This window comes from Zonotrichia leucophrys, chromosome 2, assembly GCF_028769735.1.
Source record: "Zonotrichia leucophrys gambelii isolate GWCS_2022_RI chromosome 2, RI_Zleu_2.0, whole genome shotgun sequence".
NCBI classification, from domain to species: Eukaryota; Metazoa; Chordata; class Aves; order Passeriformes; family Passerellidae; genus Zonotrichia; species Zonotrichia leucophrys.
In genome coordinates, this window is record NC_088171.1 from 126034298 (window position 1) to 126055291 (window position 20994).

The following is a 20994-nucleotide window of genomic DNA, read 5'->3' on the forward strand; positions in this document are numbered from 1 at the left end:
GGATGGGAAATAGATACTTTCTGAGTGGATGAAAGAGAAGCAGTTAAAGATCAGTAAGCATTTCTTTAGATCCTAAAAGGGAGCTCTCCAGAACAATTGCAGTCCTCCTCAACAGATTTTGATTTGAGATCATAGTTTATTTCACCATCTAAGTTACCATCCAAATTTTCTGTATTAGAAATACCTCTTTGCTTTGCTAAGTAGAAACTCGTGTGTTTAAAAAATTTAATCTCTCTCTATTAACAATAACTGATATTTTTGCCTAAATTCCTCATGCATTACAGTAAAAATCTTTCTGGAAGTTTTACAGCATCAATTCAGAAGAGGTTAAAACTAGACCGGTGTTTTATCTATGCTGTCCATTTTTACTGCCCGTTACTCATTTTCAGTGACTTGAAGGTGCCTTTGCAAACTTCCAGATGTTTGACTTACTGATATCAAATGTTTGTTTTCAGATATCAACATGGCAGGAGAACCAAAACCATACAGACCAAAACCTGGTAACAAGCGGCCACTTTCAGCACTTTACAGGCAAGTGAGATTTCACTTTAACTTATTCCAATACAATTTTTATCAGAAAGATTATGGTAACCTAAACTGTATCTACCAATAAATATTGAAGTGTGCAATACTTACCAAAATTATAATGAAATCTAAGTACTTATTAATTCTCCCACTCCTAGTACTGTTATCAATAATTTTTAGTTTTTCTTAATTGAGCATAATTTCAACTTTTAGTCCTTACGATTCGTTGCTTGGCTCTGGCCTCATATTTGTGACTTTTTTATTTGCAATTATCAGTGAAATAACTAACAATTTCAGAGCAACAAAATTGGTTTCTCACGGATTTTTCTGTCAGAGGTGAGAACCAAGTTTTGATAAAAACTGTATTTCTTCCTTGACTGTTCAGGAGGGCATTGATAGTGTCTTTCTCTTATTCCCAGGTGCCTTTTGTCATAGAGCATTTACAAACTTGAGGAAACATCCCCTTTTTTTTCAAAATCAATTATGTTTAGTGAAGCATTACAGATTGTTAGGGCTACCATGCCCACAGGTATTTCTGCTCAATAAACCTTACATCTCATAAAAGTAGTAGAGAATTTATGCTGCAGATCCATGGAAGGAATTAGGACTGATTCCTACTGTAGCTGAAATGTAGGTAGACTGGCTCTGAGAGAAACACCTCAGGAGTGAAATCAGACACACTTGAGCAGTACTTTTTCATGCCTTGTCTGATCTGAAAGCTTCAGATGGAAATTCGAGGGTGGCATCTCAGAATAAGACAACCAGAAGCATTTTAGGTCTGAGCCTCCATGCTATATAGAAGAGATTTGAAGTTTTATCGTATAGCTGTCCTCAGCTGAAGTGATAGAAATATTATTTTTGGAGAAGAGAATCCCTGTTTCATCATTACTCTCAGCTGCAAACTACTAAACTCTGTAGGTGTTCCTGGTAACCTTGGTCTACTCTGTCCCTGTTCCAGTATTTCAAAAGATTTTCAAAGATGTTCTGTGATTTCTGGCATTTATATTCATTTCTACCTCTGAGCTTTTGAAGACTTTCTCATAAATACTTGTTCTACAGAAAGTATAGGGATAGGAGAGACCTATGGAAAGTTCTAAAGGAATTTTAAAGAGGAAAAATATCTTAGATTGTGTCCTTTCATGGATGTCGTGCAAACTCTTTCTCTAGAAGATCATGAGGCTTTTAAGAGCAACTAAGAGAATCCTTCCATTTCTCCCTTCATCTTAATTTTCCCTCTGCTCTGACCTTGTAAGACCCTACCTGGAGTACAGTGTCCTGATCTGGAGTACTGAGCACAAGAAAGGACTTACTGGGGGCTTATAAAATAGAACACCTTTTCACATGGGCAGATGGTGATAGGATAAAGGAGGAACAATTTTCAACTAAAAAAGGAGGGATTGAGATTAGATCTTAGGAAGATATTGTACACTCAAAGGATAGTGAGGCACTGGAACAGATTGCCCAGGGTAGTTGTGGGTGTCCCATTGTAAATATTCAGGGCCAGGCTGGATGGAGTTCTGAGCAATCTTATCTGCTGGATGGAATCCCTGCCCATGGTGTGATGCTTGTATCTAGATGATCTTTAAGGTTCCTCCCAATTCTCTCTATCATTCTATGGTATGGTCCCTTCCAACACAAACCATTCTATGATTGTATGATAACACGGAACATTTATTATCCCAGTGTCGCTTAATCTATTATGCGAAATCAGTGACTAATAATGTTTTGGCAACACTGAGAACATTTACTTATTTCAGAACACTGTAACTGGGTCTGACTGGGATGGAGTTAACTTTCTTCATAGAATCCTCTAAGTGTTTTGGTTTTGACTGTTGCTAAACAGTGTTTGCACAGCCTCATGATTTTCTCATTTTCCTATTCTGCCAATTAATAGGCTTGGTGTGGGCAAGAAGTTATGAAGAAATATATCTGAAACAACTGATCCTACCTGGCCAGAAGGATATTCTCTCATTTAGTCAGAAATAAAAACTGGGAAGGTTTTTCTTCCAAAGCAGCTGTTTGTTGGAGATTGCTTGGATAGCTTATGGGAGGTGGAAAGTAATGCAAAGGCAATCACTTGGATTTTTTTTCCCATCCCCTTTCCCCTATTACACTGCAAATATCTCAATCCTAAATTAGGATTTTTACCTTTTGATCTCTAATTCATCCTGATAGGGGACAATGGTGGGGGAGTGAGTCAGTGACTATGTGGGTGCTTAGCTGCTGGCCAGGATCTGCCCACAAGACTGAGACAGATAAGAGGGAAGTGGTTACAGTAGATTTGATTTGCTCTACGAGAGTCATTGGTTAAAAAATTTATTTGTCACAAAATAGTCACTGTTAAAAGGAAGGACTGTAAGTAGAACGAGAATAATGGATTTCAGAAAGGACAGAATTAAATGAGCTCAGAGATATGGTGAATAGAAAGATTCTTGGAAAGAAATTTGAGGGACAAAAGAAGTGCAGAAAATCTTGCACTGAGTCTGCTTAAGGTAGAACAGAAAACTCTCCCAAAGCAGAAAAAAATCAAAAGAATAATATGACAGCATCGACTTTCTCTAACATTCTAAAAATTGAAAAGGAATTGTACAAAATGTGGAATCAAAATGCCATGACTGGAAGTAGAAAGGAAGAGCAGAGTCATCCTACAGGATGTCAGAAAGGTTAAAGTAAAGAACTGTACAAAGAACAAAGGTAACAAAAATTTGTCATTAGAGTGACATCCTCTGATTTTGGTTAGGAGGAAAAGAGAACAGGTGATGCAGAAAAGACTCCTTTCACTTCATCAAAATGGTTAGCTGACCAGCTATTAAAGAAAATCATTTTTTACCAGAGGGTATGCAATAAAAAATTGTCTAATCAATGTTTGACTAAGTGAATTTGATGGAAATGATCTGATAACATTCACAGTAGTGTGTTCAAAGGACTAGCTGAATCTGTGTGTGGACTATTAGGGATTCTTTCCAAAAACTTATGGAGGTCTTGTAAGGTAAAGAAACAGTGGGTATGGGAAGGTGTTATGCCTATTTTTAAGAAGAAGAGGTTCAGAAAATTATTAGATGAGACCAGCTTTGATTCTAAGAAATGTACTAAAACACATTATTAGAAATCACTTTATCAAGACCAAGAAATTAATAAATTGGTTAAAAAATCAGGAGCATATTATGCTGAAGCAATATAACTTCCTTATTTGACAAGACAGTAAATTTAATGTAGAAAGATAAGTGCTATAAAGTCATTGTCATGGTTTAGCAAAGACACTCCCAATTTAGTACCCTCTGAGACTCTCCCAAATGAGATTCCACTTGCTCGCTCACACGCCTTTTCTTCTCCCTTCCTGCTCCAGCGATAGAGTCGAGAACTGGAGGCACAAAGGGGTGAAAATTGCAGAGACAAGAACAATTTACTGCAAACAGCAATGACATTAAAAAAAAAAAAAAGGAAACAGTAACAGCAAAAATATTAATAACAAATGTATAAGACAAAAACTATTTACACAGAAAGCCCGTGGCCCACACCAACTAATTTTTCCACACCACACCACACCACACCACACCACACCACACCACACCACACCACACCACACCACACTTTCTCCCAACTGGAAAAGGAATGCCTTTCTTTCCAGAAATCAGAACAAAAGTCCTTTTCCTCTGTCCCTGGCAGTGGTGTAAATGTTATTCAACAATATTTGGGTGATGGCCAGGCCCTCTCAGCAGAGCACACAGCAGCCCACAGCTGCTGGGCTCAAGCAGTTGGATCCAGCAGCTGGGACCACAGACACACACACCACCACTCCTGGCTGCTGTAGAAAAACAACTCTGCCCTGGACAAAACTAGGACAGTTGTTTAAACAAAGTTGGACACTTACTTTTCAGTTTTCATAAGCATGTTCAGGAAAATTGCCTAGAAGAATTCTGTCTTAAGGTAGACAGCCAATGGAAAACAGCGACTGTGTACACACAGTATTAAGGATAATAACTGTTAACTTTTCAGTTTCCTTTGTTAATGAATTTTAATGGTATTTTTTTATATGTGAGACAACATAAAGAACAATTTTAAGAAAAGCAAGCAGGCGTGATGAACAGGCTTGCAGGACTTTATTTACTGTGAAGTACTTGAGACTTCAAAAGTATTCAAAGAACTTTGCATTTCTGAAAAGAAGTTTGTATCACATTTATAGGTGGATATACACATAAGTCATTAATACAGAGCAACTGATGTCTATGATGTGCTATATCCTCATAATTTGCTTGTGTGGCCAAGTCATTAGATTCATTTTTTCCTGTAATGGCATAATCCTCTTTAATATCTCAGCTCAGGATCTACATTCCTTTATTTTTACTTTTCTAGTTTTATGATCTGTGTGAAAAAAACCTCATTTAATCTTACCTATGTGAAATTTAGCATGAACATAAATGTGAGACACACAAATTTTTTTAAGGTGGAAGACAGATATAACTAAATAATAAAAGGACTTCCATGTTTTGTTTAGGTCTTAAAAATTTTTTGCGAACATTTAGTCTTTGCTTCAGAAAGCTGTTAAACACATTAATAATTTTAAGCATGCTCATTGAATATCTTAAAATGTACTTAGAGTAGTGCTTGGGAATCAGTTAAATTCTAACATAGCTGTAAACTCCATCATCATCCATCCTAATTTGCATTGCATTGAGGGGTACATAAATCTCAGAAGATTCAAAATTGTTCTGAATTTTCTTTTTAGCACACCACTTCTGCGGAAAATCACTGCATAAAAAAATATGCATCTTAAAATTGCTTTGCATCTCATTGTATTGGTGTAGCCTCCAGCAAAAATTAATTGAACCAGCGGCACACCTTAGGATCTTTGAAACACAAGGTGAAGATTAAAGGTGCTGACACAAATGTGTTAAAGCGCTCTTTGGAGGCAATGTTTTGGTAAAATAAAACATCACAGTTTGTCTTTTTAATTTAGTGGTGTTTTTGATCAGTATTTCACTAAAGCAACTCTGTGTCACCATATGAAAGCCCATTTACTGTTTTTTTCCTGTGTCTATTCTCCAGTATACCAAAGCAGAATCAACCTTAAGTAGTTTGATGGACTGTTATTCTGCTTCTCTTCATAATGAAATGCTTTAATTATTTGTTGTTCATTTCAGTCCACTACCACATTATATGGCATATTAAATACATACCTGAAAGCTTTTTCTCCATTTCAAAAGCCTTTGTTTCACTTTCTGACTCTGGAGGCTGTTGATGGTGTGCAACCATTCCCAGCTGTTCAAGGAGTGGACCCAAGTCCCAGGACAGGCGGAGCAGAGCCACCATACACATGCTGCCCGTGGCTGGCCCTCCCTCAGAGCATGAAGCACATCCTTTCCCTATGACTGACATCCTGGGAACTGGCTAAAAGCCTTATCTGGCACCCCTCTGGTAGTAACAAGGTTGAGAGGGCTTGAGGAGGATGACAAGGGCACCTACTTTTCAGTCTTTTGAAAAAACAAAAGCAGTGTGCTAAAGGCTGACCATAAGGGTGCCGTTTTCATTGCCATAAAAATGAGCACAATTACTGCAGACTCTCCTTTGCATGAGGTGGTGGTGGGGATTTGCTGGAGATCACACTGGGGAAGGGGAAATCAAAACCAGTGTGGTGATACTGGTACAACTGAGAGTGCAGGGTCCCATATCACATCCAAGTCTGCTTTCTGAGAAATCTAGTTACTAGGTAAATCCCCAGGGTCAAAGTGATATTTGCACAACGTGGTAAAGCAGGGCACTAGGATTTGGAAGAGAAATGGAAAGGGAAGTTGCTGGGCACTGCCAGGATATCTAGCAAATCTCTCTGCTTTACACAATTTAGCGTTATAGTTGACTAGAAACTTTTCCAAAACTGTTTTATCCAAGAAAAGTAATCCCTATGTGGATTATTTTCATCCTTGCCAAACTTCAAGCTTCTTTGGAGTGCCACAAGCAAAACTGGCAGGCCCCAGTGCCACATCTTGAAGACTCAGTGCGGAGTTATTCCATCCCCAGACCTCCAATATTCCTATTGCTGTCTGGGAATGAAGCTGTCTAGCCTAAGATCCATCCTGCTGAGGCACATCCTGGAGTGAGACAATTAACAGAATGGATTTAGTGAATAGATAAGGAAAGCCAGGAAAACCTGAGTGAAATACTTTCTCACTGTGTTGGCTTGGCTGTAACCAGAACCAGCCTCTGGTGTGGAGTTCCCACAGCACTGCAGACGTAGCACACAGTGACCCTGCAAAGGCTTCCCTCCAGGACAAGGTTTTTCCCAGCTGTTCTCTGAAATTTCTGGTGTACAGTTCAGCACTCTCTGAGTGGTGTTAGATAGCACAATGATTTCCCATTACCAATCACTTTGTCTCGTAATGCAATTGAAATGTATATTTAACATGCCTGATCTAACTTACAACTAATTATCTACATTAAACAGCCTTTACTTTACAATTTCATAACTTCCATGGCCTCTGGAACAAATTATTTTATTTAAATAGCTCATATAAGTACCCTGGAAAAGGATATTCTTTTATTTACATGCTATGGTTATTTTTTATGTCAGTGGGGTTTTGTGACACAAATATTTTATCAATTTCCTCAGCACATTTTACTTTTATAATCTCAAACACAAAACTGATTAAATTATGTGGTACACCTTACATTTCCTTTGGTTTTTCAGTCTTATAGCAGAAGCTGAAAGAATTGCTTGCAGTGCTTCTCTACTTGCCCTCTGCTTCTTAAGTTTATTGTAAATATATTTTATAGAGCTTGGTGTGGTCTGGTTTGCCTCACAGCCATCCATTATTTTGAGTTGCTCTTCTGAGCACTTCTGAGCACCCTTCATTTCAGGAAAAAGTGTGAAAAGGACACTGATGAGTAACTTGATTTTATCTTCTAGTATAGGAATCTTCTTGAGGTCATTCCTCCCTCTCAAAAACATTAATATAAACTCAACAAGTTCTGCACCAAACAAGAATTACCATTCCATTAGAATACTTCAGGATTTTGCATCATTACTGCAATACTGCGCCACTGATAGTGTATTATCAATCTTTTTAAACGTGTCATATAATAAAAGTTACTGCAGGCATAAGTGTCTTTCTTAATTCAATACTGTCCTAGATTTCCAACATTTTTCTTTATATTTTCTTTTTCTTAATGAACTTGTATGTCCATCATTGTTACTGATCTACAAGACTCTAAAGACATAGGCCAGAAAACAGAAAACAAACCTTATAAAGTATTTTCTGACACTTTAGTCTTACATTAAATTGTGGTTACAAACCCCTACATTGTTCTATACGCTGAATGAAAAACAATTATGCTTATGGAACATAATTTTTCTATGACTACATTAAATTAAGACAATATAGTGTGATATTTCTTTTGAATCAAAGTGATTCTTTTTCCACAGAAATGTATCTTCCTGATGCTTTTGATTATTTTTCTTTATGAGAAAGGTTATTTATTTTAGTACAGTGGAATGGGCTTAAGATAAATGTTGTTCTGCAGCTCTTCTCCTGACAAAAGATTTAGCTGCCATAAAAAATCCCCACATTTCTAGATATGCTTAAATAGAGAGATTTTAAGTCCAGCAGGATATTATTTACATTCATTTTATCAAAGAATGCTGCTGGTGGTCACATTTGAAACAGTCATCACTGTACAGAAAAAATATAATTTAGTTTCATATTTTTACTTGAACAGTACAAATTTTGCTTGTGTTGAGAATTTAAATAGTATTCTCAATTACATTAAAAATCTTAAAAGGCACAAATACCAAGCAACAGCAGACCCAGTGATTCAATTTGAAACTTTGTTTGTTTTCTTTCAATAAAAGACCTCCATGTCAAGTAACTAATATCACAGGAATATTTTTTTTTTTAATCTGCTGATGGAAAGCAGCACATGCAAGTCTTCATTCCTAAATTATGATGCTGTAATTGCAATCGGTTTTATCCCACAGATGTTTAAAACAGTACATGTGCTCAGAGGGACTGGGAAAGGCAGACAAAGGTTTAGGTTTGCCATTTCATGTGATTCAGAGCATGATTGTGCAGCACTTCATGGCTTTAGAGAGGGGAGAAAATGAGGGAGAGAAAGATATTTCAGATCCTTATCAACAGGAAAACCTTTTGCTTTTGTTTATTTTGAAATAAATCAAAGATAAATAAAAATACCAAAATATATAAAATGCAACTGGCATCTTGATTTCTTCATTCAATCATATTATTCCTAACCTGTGGTGTAAATCCAATAATAGCTAGGACAACGAAACTTTTTTTTTTAAATCTTCCTATTCACTATTCTAAAAATACTGCTAATGCCCCTTAAGAAGGAGACTAGGGCAGGTTTTGCCTCTCAGATTATCACTACATGATAAATCTTACATTTTGCTCATGTTTGTTTGCTTTTATTCACCATCAGTCTTTAAATGATGACATTGACACAGATCCATTTGGAAGCAGGTCCTGTGTAAAGACTAGCACTTGTCTTTGTAAAAATCTTCCCTCAAGTTATCCCTTAGATTTATACAGTATTTCCTCAGGTTTTTTTTCCTCTTTTAAGAGGATGTGACTCCAGCTTGTACACATCTGCACAGGAGCTTCATCCCTCTTCCCATCTCAGTACTCCTCCTCTTGCATAAGGTGATATATGGCATCACATGAATGATGTTGTGTTCTTCCACAAAAGCCCAGACACCATAATCACATTCATGCTCAGAGACTAGCAAATTTGGAGAACAGGCTGTTCACTTATTATTGTTGGGGTTTTTTCTGGTGTTTAATTTTCTTTCTTATTTTTTACTTCTGCTATGAAACCTGAAGCTGTATATTACAGATAAAGTATCTAACTGTAAATTTATATATTTTTTCATGGTTTTTAATCACTGTTTATACCACAGTAGAACAGAAAACATATCTACAGTCTTCTGATGGCATTGAAATTATTATGACTCCTTTCATAACCAATTGAAATAATTATAATTCCTTTCTTACCCGAGAATTTTTGCTGCTATATATGAATGAAAAAATTTTGGCTTATAAATCAAAAAGTAAATTCCTAAAAGATCCAAAGTATTGATGGGTTTGCCTGCAGGCAAACAAAAATAGTAGTTTTAGTCACACATTTACTTTAAATCTTGACAGCCTGAGGCCTATTCTTATCCCTTATTGCATTTGAGATTTCTACCCTTTATTACTGCATGGATTCTTGCATTTAATTTAAGAAATAATCCCTTTAGTCTCAACATGTTGTCTTCCATATGAAGATGATGTCTCCTGTAGGTGTTCTGCTGGATTTCAGTTAGGATAAAAAGACCAGTGCCTTCAACATATTAAAAAATCAGAAACTGACAACATGGTATTTTTCTACATTTGAGTTTTAGTGAAAAAGGCATCATGGAAACAGTATCAAGAGTTGCAGACACTGCTGTTCAGAAACTATCCTATTAAGTCTTATGCTCATGACAGAGAATAGAGAAGGGCTTGCCTGGGCATTGCAAATAAACAGAGGAATTCTTCATTTTCAGGAATTTAGTAAACCCTTAATTGCTGCAGTAATCAGAGATGCAGAATGCTGTGCTTCAGAGAACCACTTAGTGGACCTGCAATTAGGCGTTGGTTCTCACATAATGTAACACCTCTAATTATACAGAAGGCTGTAATTTGGTCTGGGAGGTGCACCATTTAAGTGACTTACAGAGAGCAACAGAAATATGATGCTGGGTTATAAATTTAGTACTCTGTGAATAATAAGGAAGGTTGGATAAGCAAGACACTATAGCACATATTAAAGTCTTATGAATTATATTAGAAGAAGAAATTTAAAGTATACTTAATTGGAAAGAAAATGGATTGCTAAGTAAAATTACAAATAGCATGAAGGCTGTGTGAAACACAGAGGGAAAATAGCAATATATTATTATGCAGTGAATTATAAAAATAAAATTACCATTAAGCTTTATTTCTCAGTGAAGTCTGTTAGTCTTGGAGCATACTGTCTGAAAATATGTTATCCACCCTACCAGAACTGATACTTAGTGCTGTTGATTCATAATGTCAAATGTAATTTTGTTTTTTAAAGCATAGGGTACAAATTGCATGTCTTTTGGTATTGCATGCCAGTATTTCCAAAACTTCTGGGAAAAGCATTGGCTATTTTATTGAAAAGTAAAAAATGTATTCATAATCATATGTGACTTGAATCCTAAAAAATGACCATTTTCTAATACCTATTGTCATAAAAATGTATGTTGCATTTTTCAGTTTTGCATGAGTGAGGTTGTTCTAGGAAGCAGCATGACAAACATGAATCTTACATTGTTAGAGAAGTGACCCTCCTGTAACTGCTTTAAAGTGTTAGTCCTGACATTGAGGGGAAAAGGATATTAAGCCTCTACCCTTGGGATCCCCAAAGGCAATGCCTGCATTAACCTTCATCTATTTGTGACTGCAAATAGCCATGCAGCAAAGTAGTATTGATTGTGTGCATTAGATCAGTCAACACTGTTTTGTTCAACCCACCCTGAAGAAGATATTCTAGATGGTTTTAGATCAGAACATCTTGACCTGAGTGTTCTTACTCTGCTTTAGAGCAGAAGAGGGTCAGGTGAAATCAACTTCATGCAAAGAATGATTAAACCTGTAAGGAAGAGATGTCTAAGGCACACTACTTAAAACATTACATTTTTCTCAAAATTCTGTCTTTTGTTTGGAGCATAGGTTTTTGCAAAATTTAGCAAGTAGTAAAAATCATGGGAAAAAGCGAAGAAAAATTGACAGCATCATGGAGTTGTTTTCATGCTTCAGGTTTTGCTTCTTTTGCTTTCTTTAACAAAGGTACTAAATTGAGCACATTTTTAGTTTGGGAAACTTGCAAGAATCGCACTATGAATCCAAGTTTGAATTGCTTCATGACTGGAAACATCATACAGTGATGTATGGGTTAAACACAGTTTAGCTTATAACTCTGTTTGGCTACAGAAGACTTCTCTTGGTTGGCATGGGAGGAAACTGGAATCCATTATTACCTAAGAAGGTTTTCAAATGCAGTCTGGATCAATTTCACTCCAAATCACAATTTAGTTTTCCTCAGACATACTACCAGGATTTAGTCAACTATGAGAATCCATGCCACACTTCATGTTATCTTTGCAAGTTTTGGATTCCTAAAAAATGATGCAGCAAAATCCAACTTGTAAAATCAGATAGGATAAAGCTTTTAAATTACTTAGAGCTTTTAGGTTTCCCTCTCTTCTTGCTGCCTAAAATTTAGGCCACCCATTTAAGAACATTATGGGAAACTACTTCATTTTTTCCTTTAGTTCCCTTGAGTTCTCCATGTTACCCTTTCCTACTACATCCCCAAAACCTTTCCATCCTGTGTTATAACAGTAATACATTCAGTATCCACTATGACAATGTACATTTCTATTGGTATATCAAAACCAACTTTTGCATATGCTGGTTCAAGTCTCATCCTAGCCTCTTGCTGCTGAGAAAGTTAGCACAGGGAAGAGGCAATCTCTCTAAAGCACTTCCTCCCTGTACATAAAGATACCTTTTATTCAGTTTTTCAACTGTCAAGCTTCAAAGATAACCCCAAACATTATTAATTACCTTTTACTAAAAAGTGGTGAAAAGGTTCCTATCCTAGCTACCCATGGGGTAAAAAAATTCTAGTGACTCCTGAAACTTGTACTCATGACAAGAATTTCATGTTTATAAAAGATGTAAGATGCATATTTTTCTAGGAAACTAGCAAAATTTGGTCATCTGCTATGTACATCTGATACAAATGGTACATATGCTACACATCAGTGCAGGCTGACATCAGGTATTATCAACAGCATCCTGTGCTAAGTGTTCCCTCAAAATCTTTTCCTACAGATAGTGCTATGGCACCACCCTGTCCTGGGGTTAGGAGTTCAGTAGAACTGGCTACATAAAATGCACTGCAACAATAGTCAGTGGTTTTTGCAGTGTTTTTTAAAAATATAATGGAATTTAATTTAATTTAATTTAATTAATTAAAAAACCTTGCACATATTTTCTGTTTTCCAGACATGTAAAGTGCTTAAAAATAATGTTTATATATATACTGGGCCAAAATTCCATTCCTTTCACTTCAAAACACTGAAAAGACTAAAAGCCCCTCCATCTTGCAGCATGTTAAGTGCAGAGTAAGTGCATGAATGCAAACCAAACCCTAAGCAGAAGCATTCCTAGACAGAAAATCAAGCTGTCTTATGGGGACAAACTATAATTTCAGTTTTCTCTGTCACAAAAAATTAAGCTGCATAAGATCCATATCACCTAAAGATGTCTTGGGAAGTTAGTTTCTTCTGGGTACAACTTTTTCCTCATGGACTTGGAGAAAAGTTGGTGCTTCAATAAGTGATCTAAGTTTTTCACAATCTTATATAATTAACCAAGTCAAAAAAGTCACAAAATATTATTAAAAAATGTATATTTTTAATCAGTCAGAATGTGTAATGTGTTGTGATACTTTCAGAAGGGACTAAATATGTATTATACATCTATTAAGGATTATGTATAGATCTGCATAGAGAGAGGCTGGTAGCCAAAGGGATAATCCTGTTTGATAATCTGTTTATCCCTAGAGTGCTTACTAGTGTAGTAGCTTTCTTATTGAATAAATTCTTCAGTAATTAGTAAAATTTAGTTTTAGTACACTTGAATATTTCAGTTGTGAACTTTGATTAACCATGATCTGAGACTAGAAGAGAAGAAGCATGCACTGATTAAAGGACGCTTCTCAACCAGCTCTGAGAAAAAACGTTTTAATACATCCCCATAACTAGGAGTCTCTTGTTACTCAGTTCTTCTTCTTTTAAAATTTTTTTGCAACATCCAGTTAGTTGTCCTTCATTTCATATATGTATAAAACAGTTTTTGTTCTCAAATTCTAACTCTGCTTTTCTGTTTTAAATTTCATCACACTGAATTAATACTAATTCTTCACTTTATAAAAAAAATCCTATTTTAATTCTCTTCACTGGATGATTAAAAAACAGCTTTATGGTACCTATTTTACATGCAGTAACATCTTTGTTAAAATGCTTTATGCACACCAATATTAAATGAATCATAACCCTGAGTGTTGCTATTATTTAATGTGGCTCTCTTTCCTATTGACATAATTCTTTGTTCATGGTCATGCTGGGGATAGATTTTATTTTCTCAGCTTGATTATGAGACTCTCATATCAGGCAATATCAAGAGCTTTAAAAATGAGACTGAGTCTTACCTATCATCTGTCTTATAATTTATCCACCAAGCATCAAAGGAATCAGTTTGCACTGAGAAATGACAGTTTGAGCTCATTGTATGTTAGCTTCCACCCATGGCTTAAGTGATGTATTTTATTTTGTGCTAGAATCTTTATATTTCAATAAATAACAGAAGCACCTAGGTCTGTCAAATACAAATTCTTGAGGTACTGCAAAAACTAATACATAGTATACGACATTATGCAATGTTCATGAAAACAACAGCTGGTTGTTGTTGCTTTTCTAATCTGAGTTATCAATTGCAATGTCAACCACCAGACGGGAGCGGAACTTATTAAAATTGTTTGGGTCAATTGTAAAAATTGACATAAACATGTAAATTATTCTTCCATTCCCTCTGCTTCTGAAACACTTCTGATAGATTAGATCTACTATGCAGACATTCTACTATTTATTTGTTCCATAACATGACAGAGTTTCTTGATAAAAATTGTCAACATTTATAAAGATGTTTATGGAAGCTTCAGAAGACAAAATGAGTTTCTTATCCTATTCTATTTGACAATAGTTACTGACAATATCCAGGAAAATTATCTTGGATTGAAATTAAGTCACAGAAACCAGAAAGGAAGGATGACCTGGTGTGCGTCAGCAATTGTTCTTTCAGACTCAATAGATAGCAGAAGTTATATGAAATTATATTTCTTCTGTAAATTAAGACATGCTTTTATTAGGCTTGCTTGCATTGAATAGAAATATTGGGAGGAAGCAAAATTTATCATGCACATGCTTTAAAAAAATTAAATGACAATATATAACACTACATAAAAAGTTCTGAAGAAAGATGGTTTTTGATCACTTCAAATCACAAACACAACATTCAGAGAAAAATGCATCCATGTTTGATTATGTGAATGGAAACTTGTTTCTTTTGAAAGATCCCTTGAGTTGTTCTCATCATTTTAAAATTTAATGTATTGAAAAACAGGGTGAGCCATAAATCTGAATATTATTTCACTATGCATATTTCTGCTAAATCTTTGGTCCTGCTAACTCTTTGGTTTCTAAAGCTGCACAATGCGAAAAAGACATACTTTGCAGGTAAATAAGTCAGCCACATCAGTTAGTCTAAATGCACACTAACACTATACTGAAGACCAAATTGCTTTACAGTTGTCCTGACTTTCCTATGTTGCTTGAATAAAACGTTCCCAACTCCCTTGAAAACTGCAGTCACTATTAATGCATTTTATAGTCAAATAGAAAATGTGTGGTGTCAGCTACACAGTCAGCTAATCCTCCTCAGGAATTTTGATATGAAGGTTGTAACCTAAAATGATGACTCATCCGAAAAAAAAATTAGTTCCTGACCCCTTTCTCTGATTCAGGGCAGATGGTTTTGTTTTTTCAAAAAGTCAGAATAAGAATCCTAACAAATTCATTAAATTCCATGTGTTTTTCCTACTAAGTGCCTAAAGATGAAATTATATGACAACCACAAGGAAGAATATATTGATTGGTAATTAATTACCTTGGAGAATCCTTGGCTAAAATCCATTTGCCTGTGTACTGCATTTATATTGTTAGAAATGTTATTCACTTTGTCCTGTACACAGTTTTGGGAAGGAGAGGAGAGGATTCTTTAACAAGCAATTATATAGATTTATGTATCTTGGGTCAGGCCTCAAATGCAGAAAAATTCTTGCCTGTAACCTTAATAGGACAATTATGCAAGAAAGTAGAATTTACTTTGGGGTCTGTCATTCATTGATTTGTTTACAAGTCAAAGAGGAATTCACACACCCTTAGCCTAGTAACATTTCCCTGTATGTTTGTCTGTAAACCTTGAAAATTTGTCCATCTGAATGTTCAGTCCACATCAAAGATGGAATTTAGATAGTTGCCATTCATATAAGAAACCTTAGCAGCAAAGAAAATAATGAAGTGCACAATTGGGCTATTCGGACTTGTAAGATGTCTCTCAGGGTGCAAGGGGAATAACAATAAATGGGAAATTTGTAGGATTCTTATTTTAAACACAGTGTGACAGGACTGTAGCATGTCAATGGGTAGTAATCAATTGCCTATGTCTGTTCATTTTGCAGTGACTGGTTTTAATTGAGCAACTGACAGTGTAAAAAATTCTTTTTCCTCCTGAAAAACTTATCTATTATATGTAGATAAGGAAAATCTTAGCTGAAAATCAAAGTGGACCACCACCTCAGTCTGCCATGTACCAGTCATGCTACTGATTAGCCTCCCTCCCTCCTATTCAAACTGGTATATGGCCTTGGCATATTGACAAACTCATCTGTTCTGATGGGAAAACCATTTCAGGAAAGAAAGAAAATATCTCAATCTCTTCTGCTTCACTACCACTCCTACATAATTAAAACATGATTCCCTTTGTTTACTGTCTACTTAGTATTTCTTGGACACAAAAGTATATTTTTGCAAAGAAGACACCTGCTTTAAGATTTTTCCTGGAGGTGTATGACAGCCCTTCTCAAAACTTATCAGAATTGGTCTTTTTGCAATATCATATTTAATTTTCCAAGAATTCCTCAAAACTCTGGAAAAGTCAGTATACATGAGGTTGAAAAGAAAGGTTAAAAGTTTTATTGATGAATGTCATCAGTAAAGATTATATAAGATGTTATTTCATATTGTGTTGCAGTTTTAAACCTTTATATTAATTTGCCATATACTGAATTACCAAACAAAAGGCCAACTGATAATTGTATTCCTTTACTATGAGGAACACTTGAACTAATTAAAAGTAATTCAGCAAATTATCTAAAACCATTTAGTCAAATATAGAGAGAGGTCAAACCTAGGGCAGCACTATTTAAATCAAATTGAATTCCAGCTAGAGAACGGACTTCAAATAGATTTTTAATTGCAGTATTTTGTTCACAGGGCATTCTACCACTCACACTTTGTTTTCAAGTAAAATCCACCAGAATATTCTCCATCAGGGCAGTGCTATTGATTACAGAATTTCTGTATTATGAGGTATGTAAGTATGTTCTAGGGCTTTCATTCTTTGGTCATTTTGCCTATAGTTAATCTCTCCAGCCAAACACTGAGTGCTTCCCCTGACTGATTCATTTCACTGAGCAGGAAAAGAGGAAACCAAAACTTGACACCAGTGCACAGAGCCTGCAGGAGAAGGGTGAATGAAACCCTCCATTGTATTGCTCTCTGTCAGCACTGCCTGAGCACAGAGAATGCCAAGCTCAGATTTTCTTGGGACTGCACCAACCACAAGGGCATGCAGCTTTGGGCCTCTACTTGTGCTTCCAGGTATATGCGAAGCCATCAGTGTTTCCTCTTCTATTCTTCTAGTTCCATGTGGATTTCAACCCCAGAAAGAAAGAGAATTGTGAGCTATAATAATTAGGACAACAGAAAAGGGACTGTGTTTTCAATGTTTTGGATTTTAGATGATGGTAATAATTAAACTGGTCTATTGGTTTGTGGGTTTTTTGCCCAAACCTGTGTTGGATGAATAATAACTGCAACAGTATTCAGTTTCTTTACAAAAAGGACTTTCATGAAACTTTTTCCTTAAAGCATTTATTATTTAGAGTACCTTTGTTTACAACTAATGATAATTGTTCAAAATTAATTATATTTCAAATGTTTTATTGTGGATCTAAATTGGCTTCAGATTCATAAATTAAATGCTTAGTTTCATATAATGTATGGAACTAAGCATTTAATTTATGGCCTTATTAAGCAGCTGATATCAGTAAACTCACTGAGGCCAGAACACTCCAAAAGAAAAAGGGCAGCCAGTTGCAGATACCAGAGCAGGAGCACTGCCTGATAACACAGATGAGGACTCTTGCATCTGCCCTGGCTGGATGGAAACTCCCAGAAGAGGCTCCTGCCAGAGTGCAGGTGCTGCATCTCCTCACAGCCACAGCAGCCGCAGCAGGGAGTGGGAAAGTATTTGAACCACTGGGTTTAGAACTGAGCATGATTCTGGATCTACCAAAACAGTGACACCCAGACGCAGCACAATACCAACTTCTGTCCCCAAATGGGACAGAAGTTCTCATAAGGATAAAGTGATCGTGTCATACAAGCGTAGGATGCTGGAAACCAACAAAAAAGAAAAAAAAAAAAGGCAGCAAAAAGAACAAAGCATTTCTTGTTCATTCTCCACTCCACTCTACGCTCCATTCAAATATCTACACAAGTCATCTCAATCTGTGAAATTCAAAGGGCCTAGATGTGCTACTTCATAAATATTTGATTTCTAGATCAAAGTTCCATTGGGTAAATGGGATTTTTTTGGAGTTAAGTGGAAACTAAAGTGGAATACTAAAAGCGCCTACTAAAATGCTAAAATTAATCAGGCTCTTCTATTGGGCCTGATTGTTAAATTGTGCAATTAAATAAACTTGACATTGAGAACAGCTGTTTTAAATTCAGTGCATAATTGTTTTTAAATACAATAAATACCTATATTTAAAACTTTTGTTATTTACTTGACAGACTTGAATCAAAGGAGCCTTTCCTGTCCGTTGGGTAAGTAAGAATATGTATATTTTCATGGATGTTTATGTATTTAACAATGATACAATATAATTTATGAGATTATATTAAGCATACACATCCTATTTCAACATGATGGTTATTTATTTTACTTAAGCTTATAAAATGCAGTTTTTAGTTAATAAAGTGAGAAGCCATGAATATTTTCCTTCTCAAAAAGAAACTAAGTATGTTTTGCCTTTATTGATTAAACTAAACTTACACTAAAATACATATAGGAGTTAAACGTTGCATTAAAAGGTAGCTGGTTTATTAATTTATTTTAACTGACTTTATTCAGAAACCATTCTAAATATCATTTATATCACTTGTCTAAACCATGAAAAAGTAATTGATAATGTCCTTTAAAAAATTGTGATACTTCAATAATAGAAATAAAATAAAATTTATGAAACAGAAAAAAATCCATTTTAGCCTGATTATAAATCACTGCACTGATTTGCATATTTCAGCCATAGCCTTCATAGTGTCAGAGTCACTTAAACAGTTATATGTTCTCTATTTTAAAATGATAACTCATCATACCAAAAAAATTATTTTAAAAGGTGTCATATTCTAAAATATATTATTCTTCTAGAAAATGTAGACTAATATATGTATTAGGGGTAATTATCTGTATTTTACTTCTGAGTCTGAGTTTCACTTTTCATGCACAATTTTCCTTTCAGCTTCATTCTTTAAAGCTTTCCAAAGTGTCCTAACATTCTCCCTCCCTGTTTTCCTTCAGAAGTGTCTTTTTAATGCATCTTTACTCTTATCTTCCTTTGTTCACACCATACTTTGTGCTATCAAGAATATAAAGTGCAATCAAAAGATCCCATACAAAATATCCATTGAAGGGTTAGTTCTACCATGTAATTATCAGTGACTTCCAAATTGTTGTACTAACTGCAGAACTAGAAGTCAACTTCAAATTCTGAAGTGCAGAGTAAAGTTAACAAGCAAGAAAGTGTGTAAATTATGATCAAAAGAACTCTACAAATTAGCACAAACAGGACAGAGATACATCTTGGTTTCTGTAGCATGAAGTAATTATGGTTTGTTTGAGTACAGTTTGGATTAATTGCTTGTTGTTTCTACTTTCTACCAGCTAAAAATTATTGGAAAATATTTGGAGGGGGCATGGAGGGTACAGTGCTCTTGTTTTGCATGCTCTGAAATGTCCAAATTTGCTATCAAATTCAGTCCCTTCTGTTAATAACTAACATTACTCCAATTTGTAACTCATTCTATTAAGTTGGCTTTTTTGGGCCTCCACTCTCATAATGAAGTGATTATTTGAAAATACCAACTTTAAGATTAAAAAAAGTTGCATGCCATTTTCGTTGAGAAGAAAAGTCCTAAGTACAACAATTCGGCAAACAAATAAAAATACAGTGTTAGCAGTTACATTATTTGCCAAAAAAATAGTCAATCCTATTTCTTATAGTGATCTGAAGAACCATGCTGGCAATTTTAGATTATTTGCCTAGGAGGAAGCATTGTGTTTTGGCTTTGGGTTTGTTCTCATATGAGCAGATTGGTGGCCACTATGTAAACGCACATTATGTCCACATATTTATTGTATATGACTTTCTCTCTAAAACTGATTCCTCTTGGGAATTCTAATATGCACAAGTAGACTTAGCTTTTCTCCAGAACATTTCAAAAGTTTGCCTGTAATGTACTTGAATTCTTTTATGCAAGTTCACAATAATGAAGATATATAAAACCTCTCAAAATTATTCCCTGTGCGCTGCTTTTGCCTTTCACTTCTGTATTTCCTCTACCCCCAAGAAGGGCATCAGAGGGTTACACCACCATGTTCTAAGGAGGGGCCCAAAGCAACATCCACCTCCTTGGTACCACATAAAAGAGACTCTCCTAATCCCGCAAAAACAGGGGAGTTCTTTTTTACAGAGAATGAGTTCTTGTTCCAGGATCTGTATCTGAAGGTTTAGCCCAGAGAGCTGCAACTACCAGGCTTTTAAAATACAGTAATGTTTGCAGAAGAAATGCTGACTTAACCACTATTAAACAAACACATGGGTGCCCTTATAATAGCTCTTGCTGCCAGAGTTTGTCAAAACACCAATCTAAATTACTTTTGGCTGCCTCCAGATGGCTTGATCCTGTACATCAGCCTCCCATTCATCTATCTTCTGTAACAGATTTTTTTTTCCACATTCTCATTATGCTGCCTGCAGGACCTAATTAAGGTTTTTCATTTTGCTGTGCCTAAGCATATGACTTTTTGGTGCCTTTCCACTGCTAATTGTTTTGGCAGGGGAAGGGAACATGAAGTGTTACAACCTAAGACCTCAAGCCTGCCACAGGTTTTTGAGCTCTGTGTGTATGTGCAGGGCTGCAATCGTCCCATAAGAGATCCCACAGAGGAAAATTGGTTGATAAAATGTTGCATTTTTTCTGCACCCTCAGAAAGCAGCCACAGAGAAGCAGAACCCAGCTCTTGTTGTTGTCCTTCACATCTCAAATGCAGGCAGAGAACACCGCCTGTATTCCCTTGGTAAAGACAATTCCATTTATAATTCTTTCTATGCAAAGTGCATAGCAAAGAAGAAAAACCCACTCTCCTTTACTCCATGTGCAAGGCAGGGGTTTAATTTTGCACTGAATCCATAGTAACATCTTTAATGAAAGTCTCT

At 35.7% G+C, this 20994-nt stretch overlaps 1 protein-coding gene across 8 annotated transcripts in view; it reads left to right on the forward strand.

Annotated features, from left to right (window-relative positions):
• The window catches only part of RALYL (RALY RNA binding protein like), a 367535-nt gene that overhangs the window by 294781 nt on the left and 51760 nt on the right, over positions 1-20994 (forward strand). For all 8 annotated transcript variants that reach the window (XM_064706292.1, XM_064706298.1, XM_064706296.1 and 5 more), the window contains 2 exons: positions 456-531; positions 18290-18322. In XM_064706292.1, coding sequence (XP_064562362.1) covers positions 456-531; positions 18290-18322 — 109 coding nt within the window. The remainder of the gene's footprint in view (positions 1-455; positions 532-18289; positions 18323-20994) is intronic.